At 35.2% G+C, this 11,959-nt stretch overlaps 2 protein-coding genes across 2 annotated transcripts; one reads left to right on the top strand and one right to left on the bottom strand.

Annotated features, from left to right (window-relative positions):
• Window positions 1-3,691: 3,691 nt before the first annotated feature.
• On the top strand, window positions 3,692-6,921 carry LOC112717149 (serine/threonine-protein kinase SRK2E). Its single transcript, XM_025769253.3, has 9 exons — window positions 3,692-4,276; window positions 4,632-4,706; window positions 4,794-4,895; window positions 4,987-5,040; window positions 5,129-5,221; window positions 5,368-5,460; window positions 5,881-5,985; window positions 6,065-6,163; window positions 6,362-6,921. Exons 1-9 carry the CDS (start codon window positions 4,091-4,093, stop codon window positions 6,650-6,652), a joined length of 1,098 nt encoding a protein of 365 aa, XP_025625038.1. The 5' UTR covers window positions 3,692-4,090; the 3' UTR covers window positions 6,653-6,921.
• Window positions 6,922-7,614: 693 nt separating this feature from the next.
• LOC112717148 (uncharacterized) lies at window positions 7,615-10,324 on the bottom strand. The gene is made up of 4 exons (XM_025769252.3): window positions 10,069-10,324; window positions 9,140-9,562; window positions 8,393-8,644; window positions 7,615-8,098 (listed from the first exon to the last, which is right to left on the bottom strand). The coding sequence occupies exons 1-3, from the start codon at window positions 10,138-10,140 to the stop codon at window positions 8,438-8,440; spliced, it is 702 nt and encodes a 233-aa protein (XP_025625037.1). The 5' UTR covers window positions 10,141-10,324; the 3' UTR covers window positions 7,615-8,098; window positions 8,393-8,437.
• Between the last annotated feature and the right edge of the window lie 1,635 nt (window positions 10,325-11,959).

Below are 11,959 nucleotides of genomic sequence, written 5' to 3'. Positions count from 1 at the left end.
ATTTTCAGAAAATCCAATCAAAACAATTCGTCTTGATAATGCTGGTGAATTTACTTCCCAAGCCTTTGATGCTTATTGTATGGCTAATGGAATAAGTGTTGAACATCCAGTAGCTTATGTTCACACACAAAATGGGTTAGCAGAATCACTTATTAAACGCCTCCAATTAATTGCTAGACCCTTACTTATGAGAACAAATCTCCCAACCTCGGTTTGGGGGCATGCTATTTTACATGCCGCAACACTTATTCGTTTGAGGCCAACGAGTTACCATCAGTTCTCTCCTATGCAACTAGCTTTTGGCCAGCAGTCAAATGTTTCCCATTTAAGAATATTTGGGTGTGTGATATATGTTCCCATTGCACCACCTAATCGCACAAAAATGGGACTCCAAAGAAAATTGGGAATATATGTTGGATATGATTCTCCCTCTATAGTGAGGTATCTTGAGATACAAACTGGAGATGTATTTAAAGCCCGGTTTGCGGATTGTCATTTTGATGAATCAAAATTTCCAACATTAGGGGGAGAGAATAAGTTTCCTGAAAAGGAACTTAACTGGAATGCATCATTGATGATGCATTTAGATCCTCGATCAGGACAATGTGAACTGGAAGTTCAAAAGATTATACATTTGCAAAGAATAGCAAATGAATTGCCTGATGTATTTTCCGATACAAAGAGGATAACCAAATCTTATATACCAGCGAAAAATGTTCCAATTTGAATTGATGTCCCAGTAGGACAAGTAGCCACTGAAGCAAATTCACGCCAGAATCGTGGCAGGCCTGTCGGTTCCAAAGATAAAAATCGTCGAAAGAGAAAAGAGGTAAATAATATTCCTGTTGAAAAAGACATAGTAGAGACACATGCAGTTGTCCAAAATTCTGATATAACGCCAGAAGACGTTCAGGTACCTGAAAATTGTGAAAATGACGAGATCTCAATAAATTATGTCTTTACAGGAGAGAAATGGAAACGAAATAAGACAGTTGTCAATGAAATATTTGCATATAATGTGGCATTAAATATCATGCATGAAAGTAAGGATCTTGAGCCAAGATCAGTCGAAGAATGTCGACAAAGGAATGATTGGCCAAAATGGAAAGAAGCCATGAAGGCTGAATTAGACTCACTTGCAAAACGTGAAGTCTTTGGACCTGTACTCTGTACACCTGAAGATGTAAAACCTGTTGGATATAAGTGGGTATTTGTGATAAAACGAAATGAGAAAAATGAAGTGTGCGCTATAAAGCCCGACTTGTGGCACAAGGTTTTTCACAAAGGCCTGGTATAGATTATGAAAAACGTATTCCCCTGTAGTGGATGCGATAACATTGCATTATTTGGTCAGTTTAGCTGCATATCATAAACTGCATATGCATTTAATGGATGTGGTAACAGCCTATTTATACGGCTCATTAGATCGGGATATCTATATGAAAGTCCCTGAAGGACTAAAGATATCTAAACCATCCAATGAATATTCGCAAGGGTTATACTCAGTCAAATTGAAAAGATCTTTATATGGTCTAAAGCAATCTGGACGAATGTGGTATAATCGTCTTACTGAGTATCTGGCCAAAAAGGATTCAAGAATGATGATATCTGCCCATGTGTTTTCATAAAGAAAACTACATCTGGGTTCATTATAATTGCTGTGTACGTTGATGATTTAAATATCATTGGGACTCCTGAAGAGATTCCAACAATTATAAACACTCTAAAAGAAGAGTTTGAGATGAAAGATCTTGAAAAGACTAAGTTTTGTCTCGGCCTGCAGATCGAGCATATAAAAAGTGGGATCTTTATTCATCAAACAACATACACAGAAAAGATCTTGAAAAGATTTTATATGGATAAGTCATATCCATTAAGTACTCCAATGATCGTAAGATCTTTGGATGTGGAAAATGATCAATTCCGCCCTAAAGAAGAGAATGAAGATATCCTTAGTCCTGAAGTACCATATCTTAGTGTCATTGGAGCGCTAATGTATCTTGCTAATAATACGCGACCTGACATATCATTCGCGGTGAATTTACTAGCAAGATATAGTTCCTCTCCAACCAGAAGACATTGGAGTGGAATCAAGCAAATCTTTCGAGATCTTCATGGAACGGTTGATATGTGATTGTTTTATCCATATGGATCCAAGTCACAATTAGTTGGCTATGCAGATGCTGGATACTTGTCTGATCCACATAAAGGGAGATCTCAAACAGGATATCTGTTCACATATGGTGGTACAACTATATCATGGAGGTCCACGAAACAGACGATAGCAGCAACCTCCTTTAATCATACTGAAATACTGGCGATTCATGAAGCTAGTCGTGAGTGTTTTTGGCTGAGTAGTTTGATTCAATATATTCTATCATTATGTGGACTGATTGATCATAAGATAGCTCCAACTGTCCTATTTGAAGATAATATAGCTTGCATTGCTCAACTTAAAGGTGGATACATCAAAGGTGATAGAACAAAGCATATTTCTCCCAAATTCTTCTTCACTCATGATCTTCAAAATCAAGGGACAATTGATATCAAACAGATCCGCTCAAGTGACAATCTGGCAGATTTATTTACAAAGTCACTCCCAAAATCCTCTTTTGAGAGATTGGTACATGAGATTGAGATGCGCCGATTTCGAGACATTAAATGATGTCGGTATGAGGGGGAGACTGTACTATTTTTTCCTTGGTCAGGTTTTTTTTTCCCATTGGATTTTTCTTGACAAGGTTTTTAATGAGGCAGTCCCCGTCACAAATGATATTGTACTCTTTTTCCTTCACTAAAGTTTTTTTCCCACTGGGTTTTTCTTTAGTAAAGTTTTAATGAGACATATTCCTAAATGAGCATCCAAGGGGGAGTGTTACAACAAGGATAAGGATAGATGCTCATTGATGGTGGATCTGATTTTCTATGGTGAAAGAAACAAATTCTCATGACAGCACAATTAATATGGTTTGAAAGGTTGAATTCATTTGCCTATAAAAGCATGGACGGGGCAAATAGATTACACACACAGCAATATAATAATATTCTCTTTCTTTTTCTTACTATAAACAAATGCAATTTTCTCTCTTCTTACTTTTAATACTTCTTTCTATATTTATATATATATTTATGCAATTCTCTCTCTTTACTTTTTATACTATTTTCTATTTATATATATATATATATATACACATTACAACATATAGTATTATTATATATATACAAATCATTATTAAACTAATTATTTTAATGCTAAAATCTTATATTAATACATCTTTATTTTATATTTAATATATCTTTTATTTATTTCACAACAATCTCTTCTTTATTAAACTCCCAATTTCCAAAGTATTTTAGAAACTCTTCGTTCCTATTCATCTAGATCCTTACCAATCTCAAAAATTTTTTTAGACCAAATAAATAGAGTTGGAGTTTTTACTCAATAATTTGTCATTGGGAATTGGGCATTTTATTTTCCGGAAAAGACGATGAAGATTATTTCCGTGATGCTTGTTTCGGACACAAATGACAAATCTAATTTTCTCTCTCTTTCTTCATTCTTCATTGTTATTGCCCCCACAAAAGGATTAAAAAAGAATAAAAATATAAAGAAATTAGAAATTACATTGATTTATGACGCATGCATGTAATAATAAAATATAAGTGAAAGGTGTGGATAAAATCAAAGACCAACAAAGAAAGAAAGACAAGGCAGCACCATCTACTCTGACACACCAAAGAGAAACACTTAATAAATAATTTATTTAAATTAATAATATAAGAGGGGGGTTCACACTTTCACAAGTTCACATTCACGAGCTTATCACCGTGTTTTCTTTTTTGTTTTTTATTTTATTTTATTTTCCAACTTCAACTTCAAAGTTCAGCTTCCCAGCTTGAACCCCTGCTTCCACTCCAAACCAAGTTCCCATTTTTGGTTTGGAATCTCACAAGCTTGACCACTATAAAGCTTTAATTTTCTATTTGGTTGATCTAATCTTTTATTTTTGCCTTTCATCCTTGACATGATTGGTATCTCAATGTGAAAATTGGGTTTTTTTAGTTTTTGTATTTTAACCAAAAATTGGGAATGGATCGACCTGGAGGTGGTGCAGTGAATGTTGGTGTTGGAATGGATATGGCGATCATGCACGAGAGTGAAAGGTATGAACTTGTTCGTGATATTGGCTCTGGCAATTTTGGGGTGGCAAGGCTTATGAGAGATAAGCACACTAATGAGCTTGTTGCTGTCAAATATATTGAGAGAGGTGATAAGGTTTGAGCTTCGAATTTCTTTCTGGTTCCTCTTTTTGTTCTTGTCTATTAATTGTTATTGCGGTGTGTTTGGTTTGTGTGTATTAGTGAGGGTCATGAACTCATGATTTGGCAGTTGAGTTATTGACTTTCAATTTTAATGTCAAAGATCATCCCTTTTTTGCTTATTTTTGTTACTTGAAAGCTTTTGTTGATTTGTATCATAGTTTTAAGCTGAGATTACTCTGCAATCAGTACGATTTTGACAGATTTGCTGGTAAATGCAATTGATATTGGACATAATTAACTGATCTTGTTGTGCTGTTGACTGTTGAGTGAATTGATGTTAAGTTATTAACTTCAATTTCTCTTAACAGATAGATGAAAATGTGAGAAGGGAAATTATAAATCACAGATCACTGAGGCATCCAAATATTGTTAGATTCAAAGAGGTCTGCTATCTGTATACTCCCAATGAATTGTTCTATTTAGTCCTACTTAAGTGTAATTTGATAAGTTATCTTACTGGGCGAGTATAGGTCATATTGACCCCTACACATTTGGCTATTGTGATGGAATATGCTGCTGGTGGAGAGCTATTTGAGCGAATATGCAATGCAGGACGGTTCAATGAGGACGAGGTTCTTATCTACTGCATTTGTTTAGTTGCATCATACTGCTGTTGCCATTATATGTTATATAATGCCTATTATTAATTGTTTTTCGTTTCAGGCGCGCTTCTTCTTCCAACAACTTATCTCAGGGGTTAGCTACTGTCATGCAATGGTATGCAAGTTTGGTACTTTTGTGCATTTGTTTCACAGAATATATAGGCGAGAAGTCTAACCTGAATTTCTCTGTTTATCTTCTTTAGCAAGTATGCCATCGTGACTTGAAGTTAGAGAACACATTACTAGATGGCAGTCCAGCTCCTCGATTAAAGATATGTGATTTTGGGTATTCTAAGGTCGGCCTCTTTTTTCTTGCTGCTTTTATCTGTTAAACATCTTCGGTTAATTGAAATTTTAGTTTCCTCCAAGATCAAGCAAATTTCTTTCTCTGATAAAATTTGTGATATCTATAACACAAATCTTTGCTGTTTTTCTTTCGCAGTCCTCAGTGCTACATTCACAACCAAAATCTACAGTTGGTACCCCTGCATACATTGCTCCGGAAGTTCTACTCAGGAAGGAATATGATGGCAAGGTATTTTGCTGCTATGAGGCCAAATAAATATATCACTGTGAAATTCTAATAATTTCCAATTGAGATGTACTTCGATTAGCTTCTGGGTCCGCAGATTTATATTTCCATCTCATTACACCTTCTGAACACATCCATCTGCTAATTGGTACAATCTGCCAACTTCTTTTCAAGGAAAGCATTATATGTGTTATTCACTTGTTTAGCATCATGCTGTCGTCCACTTGTTTTGTTTAATATAATCGGATCGCCACTGCATAAAGATCTACTATATAACCTTCAGCATAGTACAAGTGATTCTATGCTTATCATACTTCAAATATCAGATGTTAATGCACAATAACTGCATTTTTAGGCTTGCTAGCATTGTTTTTCTTCTTTACTAATGCTTTACACTGATGCTGCTACTTGATTATGGCTCAGATTGCGGATGTGTGGTCTTGTGGTGTGACCTTATATGTCATGTTGGTGGGCTCATACCCTTTTGAGGATCCAGATGAACCAAAAAATTTCCAGAAGACAATTCATGTAACCTTTTGCATCCTTTCTGGTTAATGCGGTAATATTATTGAATTCCTTTTCTAAAACTGTTGATTTTTGCTTGCAGAGAATTCTGAAAGTCCAGTACTCAATTCCTGACAGCATTAGCATATCACCTGAATGCCGTCATCTGATTTCAAGGATCTTTGTCGCTGACCCTGCACAGGTCAGTTTCTATCATGACATTTTCCCTATGAAACTTATGTTCTTTACTAATATACATTTTCCTTAGACCGTTAAAATGAAATGGATTTTAAATGTTCTAATCTACAATTTTGCCGCATTTTCTTTGTTTTCTTCTCTTGTTGCTGTGCACATGTGGCATTAACATTGCAGTTGGAAACTAATGTTCTTTTAAAAGCAGAGAATAAACATTCCTGAGATTAGAAACCATCCGTGGTTCTTGAAGAACCTCCCAGCTGATCTCATGGTTGACTATACAAACACCCAGTTTGAGGAGCCTGAGCAACCAATGCAGAGCATTGAAGAAATCATGCAGTTAATTGCCGAGGCTACAATTCCCGCAGCCGGAACTCAGTCTCTGAACCGTTATCTTAACGGCAGCTTGGATATCGACGACATGGACGAAGACTTAGAGCTCGATGATCCCGACCTTGATATCGATAGCAGTGGAGAAATAGTTTATGCAATGTAAGCATGTTGAAGAAAAAGGAAAATTGGCTTATTGGACCAATTTTAATGTTTAAATATCTTGGGTTTAACTTGTACAGGGTGTAGAATATGTAGTTGAAGAAAAAGTTTTTAATTCAAGAAGCAAGAGTACTGTACTAGAATGTTTTATGAGATCCATCCTGCTTTGCTTGTATTTTGTGATCTTTGTTGATTACATATGGTGCTCTATATATTTATTGTGTTATCTTGCACACCTTCAACCTTCATGGAAGTAATGCTTTTTTCTTGTCATATGATCACTTGATCACTTGTTGATTATTTTCTGTCATCTATCACGAGTTGTGATCCCCCTGCTATGAATTTGATGCTGTTTAATCCATGCTTAATCAGTGCTTTGCTCATGTGAAAAAAATGAACAGTTTAGGTTTTCTAATGCTTGAAAATTAAGTAGTGAAGTGCATAATAGATGAAAATTTAGCGCTTTCTTTACTCATCAAAATATAAAAGCAAATTACCGTTGGGTATGTCCTTGTGTTAGAACTTAGAACTTCGAATGGAAAGCATTCTTATCCAAATGGTCCTATTTGTGTTTGGCATTCTTATCCAAGTTACCCTTTTGAATAATCTTCTTTTTTTTTTCCCTCACCAGCTTTTGCTTTTGTTATTTTGGGTAATACCATCTCGTATATCATAATAACTATCATTATCACAATAAAGAATAACAAGAATAAAATTAAAAGGGGATAACTTCAAAAAAATTGTTATATAAAGATTAAATTCAAAATAAAATAGTATGTACATGAATTGGATATTTAAACCCATAAGACATTTCTAATTATTCAAATCAATGTGGGAACCACATTAACTAAGACTTAAATATCAACTTTTGGCATTGGATGGTGCCTTGAATAAGATTACTTTAAATGAAAGACATTATTGAAGAATTTGAAATGAAAAACTCCAACAAATGATGACACCAGTACATTAGAAATAGAGTTTCACTGCTTAATGATCTCACTAGAAGGGCAACTCAAATAGAATTCCCGAGTTTACTGAGCTGAAAATTGGATACAAGCTCCATATGAACATGCCACATTGACCAGAAAATAAAAACAGAAAGAAATGTCATTCCAGAAACTTCTCCTTACACAAAAGTTGATTCGCCAGTCACATCTACTTCTCAAGTACAGCTTGCTACATGCTGGTAAATTGTAATACCTATAAACCTATTTATCTGGCTCATCCAGTTCCAATAGAATCAAATTTGCTTGCTGGTAAATTGTAATACCTATAAACCTATTTATCTGGCTCATCCAGTTCCAATAGAATCAAATTTGCCATTCCCCTGAAACATAGTAATCAAGCATAGCTTTCTACATCTTTCTCAACAAAGACAATTGTAATTTCAACAAGATTCTCAAGGACTGTCTAATGCTCCAATTGAATTTTCATGGGTAATAGCAAGTGTCTGCAGTATCGAACAAAATACAAGTTAATGATTAATTTATCAATAACATTTCTAATAAGCATCTGAAGTCAATCACAAGATCTTGACATGCACATATATTATATAATGCTCGTATCAATTTACCATATATTTCCATATATATAACAAGATCAATATCCACAAAAGACAAAACATAGTATTTACACATCAGAGAAAAAAGCAATTATCATAGCCTTGTAAAGACCCAAATCACAATTTTTCATACATGTAGTGGATTCAGTGATATGAAATATAGAAAAAATTGATGGTACTTACTGCATAAATTGTTCTTCAGGTTGGTATCATAGCTCAGGGTGTGTACTAACTATCATATGTAGAATCTGATATCTTCAATGCTTTTTGAGGCCTTCTGTACCACATAATTGCGAACCATAGAGTCCTTAAGAGAACACCATTTACAAAATGAGGAATGACTATGCGTCCCCAATAAGGGTAATATGGACCGGGCAATTTGATTAATGTGAAGAAAATTGCAATGGCAAGTAAATGCCACGGAACTTCTGCATCCTGAAAATCAAACTAGTTTAAATCAGGAAAGTCAACCAGGACTTAAACATGATCTTGAGACATAACAATACCACTTTAAGCCCCTAACAGACCTGCCCAGTAATACAAGGCTAGCATCTAGAGGTATTCACATATATCATTAAGACAAGCTAGATGCTAGTATTGGAATTTGGAATCCACAGTAAACGGGCACAAAGGGAAAATCTATTGAAATCATTGTGCTGTTAATCCATTGTCACATATCTGCAATGTGAAAAACTTCATAAGAAGCATGCTTCCTTGTTAGCAATTCAAACCGCAGAGGCAATGTGGCTACTCAAATCCTTTTGGAAGAAAAAAAAAGTAATGGAAAGAATGCTCTATGGAGCTCAAGTATCACACCTGTTTTTTCAGAATTTGGAAACTATGTACTAAAAATAAAACAGTTTAATGCTCCATTCAACTATTCTATCTAATATCTAGATTACAGAATGGTAAATAATCAATGATTTTTACCTTTAGTCGTGGAGATAATTCTAAAGCAGTCTTCTTAAAGACCCCAGCAACAGCAACACCGAAGAGAAATGGAATAGGAACAAGAGCCAGCTTCCTTTCATGTCCACAGTAAGATAACTCACTAATGGAGGTAACTATGAACACAGGTACAGCTAGGTATTTTACTACAGCCAAAACGAGATCAAGAATAAGTTGAATGAAGTTGTCCAAGGCTCTATTCCACGGGAATTTCTTCACCGGCTCGGGTGAACTGTCCCAAAGCTTTTGTGCCTTGTCTGTTAATTGGTTCAAATTTATCTTCTCGTGGTCATCTGATTGCTGGGCAGACATATTATTCATAGCACACGAGATCTTTGGGCGTGTCTTGAAAGAAGCAGAAAATGTCTTAATACTTAAATTCTTTTGAACGAAGCATGATGAAACCTGCCACAGTACAAAGAAGAGTTTTCAGCAGATGAAGCCAATTCAGCAGACTATAACCTATGAATGCCTTAGCTAATTGTACCCTAAACTGCAAAAAGAAATCATTTCTAGACGGAGTGTAAATTTTGCCAAAGATTCATAATGTTCAAACCAAATAATAACTAGCACTTTTCAGATTTGACTAATTCCATAATACACAATCACAAACAAACAAAGAAATAATATATGTAAATAATTATTTACACTTATCATTTGATTACTGTAAACTGTTTCAACAGAATGACCGAATTCAAGAGTGTAAAAATTAAGCCTTTTTTCTTTCTCAAATATGCATAGGGAATACCTTTCATTCAGATTACAAGATAATATGAACACTATAGTAAGAAAAGAAGCTCTAGCAGCAACTGAAACAATGGGTTTTGCACTTTAATTTAATAATATAAATAATAACATAATAGGAAGCTTAAAGCATAAAGAGAAATGCAAAAGGGTGAAGAAAGGCGCACCTTGAATCCCAGGAAACGAGAGGAAGAGTTAGGAGACAGAAGGTGAGAGGGAGAGGGAAGAAGAGCAGCCATGTTTGTGTGAATCCCAAAGATGAAAACTTGAAAACCGAATCAATTCAATTCTACTCTTTGGGCTGAACACTACACACTGACACCAACACAATGAGGTGCTTTTCGCACACGTTTTTGCAGATAGTCGATAGGTACTAGGTAGCACCTATTTTATTTAAATAGATATGAAAAAAAATTAATTCCTAAGATGAAAAAAAATAATCTCACAAGACATATGAATTTGCTTTTTTATTTTAAAAAATCTCTATAAAATACTTTTAGTCTCATCTTTTTTTAATAATACACAATTATACTAATTGTTTTTAATAATTTAACTATATACAATTAAATATTTATATGAGTATTTATCCATTTTAGTCCTCAAAGAATTTCAAACGAGATACTTTAGTCCTCAACTAAAATTAATTACTCGATTGGTCCCTAACAATTAATTCCGTCAGTCACTTAGGCTGCGTTTGTTTCTGAAAATAGGACAGGACAAGACACTGAGAATGGGACAGGACAAGACACTGATAGACAGAGACACAAAATGTTGTGTTCTTGTATTCTGTTTGGTGATAAACTAGAACAAATTATGAAAATTCAATTTATTCTCATTTTTTTTCATTCAAAAAATTTGAGATGAAAAATATAATAATAAAAAATATAATTATGAAAAATTAACAAGAATAATGAAAGAAAAAATGAAAAATAAGTATGTTCATTGTTAGTGTCTCCGTGTCCTTCCTGTCAGGATGGACACAAAATACACTAATTCAGTATCTCTGAACACATTGTCTCTGTCTATGTCTCCTCTGCCAAATACGATTTTGTGTCTCTGTGTCCCTGTCCCAATGTCCTGTCTCTGTAAACAAATGCAGCCTTAGATCCTTTGCGCCGTCAACTCTAACGGAGGACAAAATAGTCCCTGACAACTCTAACAGGGGACAAAATGGTCTATGGCCTCCTTTGTTCGGAAACGACACTGTTTTCTTCCAATTTTCATCATATCTCGCATAACACTAACAGTGTAACACTATAACTTCAAGCTACACAATGCACACTCTGCAACTTCAATGTTCACAAAAAGAAAAATCATCAACTTGCTCTCAACCAATTCATACTCAGGAAACTAATGACTATGTCTCTCAAGTACTTGTCGTCTTCAATGGATCCCATGAAACTAGACAGCAAATCTGATTTGTTAAAACCTGTCGTTGTTGTCGCCATCTCCCTTCTCCTCTGCCCTATCATCTCCGTGACCAGTCCATCACTCCAATCGCTTCCTTCAACTTCTTCTCCGAACCAATGTTCAGTAATCACTTCAGTTTTCATATGAGTGGCAACGGCGACATTGCTCATTGTACTGATAGCTTGGATGCGAGGTTGAAGCTGTCTACCAACTTGGACTCCAGAAGAGAAGGAATGAAGTGCTCGGGATCCATTTCAAATGAGAATTTGCATATGATATTGAAGAATAATTTTCTCATGATCTCCTAATATCCAACAATCTATATTGCTTACCGGAGAGTGGAGAAAGACGTGTTTTTGGGGTAGTTGTGGAACTTGATCTTGAGGATATGGTGGACGTTGTCGGGGTTGGAGGTGATGCTGTTATCGATGACGTAGAAGTGGATGCTTCTGGTGAGTGAAGTGCGGAGGAGGTGAGTGAACCAGTCACAGAGATTTAGGAAGTATGTGATCCATGACATATTGAGGTATGTGCAACATGCGTGGCAGTTATACCACGACTTTATCTTGGAGCTGAAGAAGAGGAAGGAAAATATGGAAAAGAAGACTGTGAAGATGATGAAGGAGAGCATGAATGTTAGAGTTATGC

The sequence above is a fragment of the Arachis hypogaea genome, chromosome 10 (assembly GCF_003086295.3).
Source record: "Arachis hypogaea cultivar Tifrunner chromosome 10, arahy.Tifrunner.gnm2.J5K5, whole genome shotgun sequence".
NCBI lineage: Eukaryota > Viridiplantae > Streptophyta > Magnoliopsida > Fabales > Fabaceae > Arachis > Arachis hypogaea.
The sequence above is the reverse complement of the archived record's forward strand: the minus strand, read 5'-3'. Positions and strand labels throughout refer to the sequence as shown.

What these genes read in the sequence shown, in the direction of transcription:
- LOC112717149 (XM_025769253.3), top strand. Translation starts at nt 4,091, where the DNA reads ATGGATCGACCTGGAGGTGGTGCAGTGAATGTTGGTGTTGGAATGGAT. An exon ending in GACGGTTCAATGAGGACGAG is followed by an intron (nt 4,896 to 4,986) that starts GTTCTTATCTAC and finishes TTTTCGTTTCAG; the next exon opens with GCGCGCTTCTTCTTCCAACA. An exon ending in ATTTCCAGAAGACAATTCAT is followed by an intron (nt 5,986 to 6,064) that starts GTAACCTTTTGC and finishes TTTTGCTTGCAG; the next exon opens with AGAATTCTGAAAGTCCAGTA.
- LOC112717148 (XM_025769252.3), bottom strand. Translation starts at nt 10,140, where the DNA reads ATGGCTGCTCTTCTTCCCTCTCCCTCTCACCTTCTGTCTCCTAACTCT. An exon ending in CTCGTTTCCTGGGATTCAAG is followed by an intron (nt 9,563 to 10,068) that starts GTGCGCCTTTCT and finishes GTACTGTGGCAG; the next exon opens with GTTTCATCATGCTTCGTTCA. An exon ending in AATTATCTCCACGACTAAAG is followed by an intron (nt 8,645 to 9,139) that starts GTAAAAATCATT and finishes TTTGATTTTCAG; the next exon opens with GATGCAGAAGTTCCGTGGCA.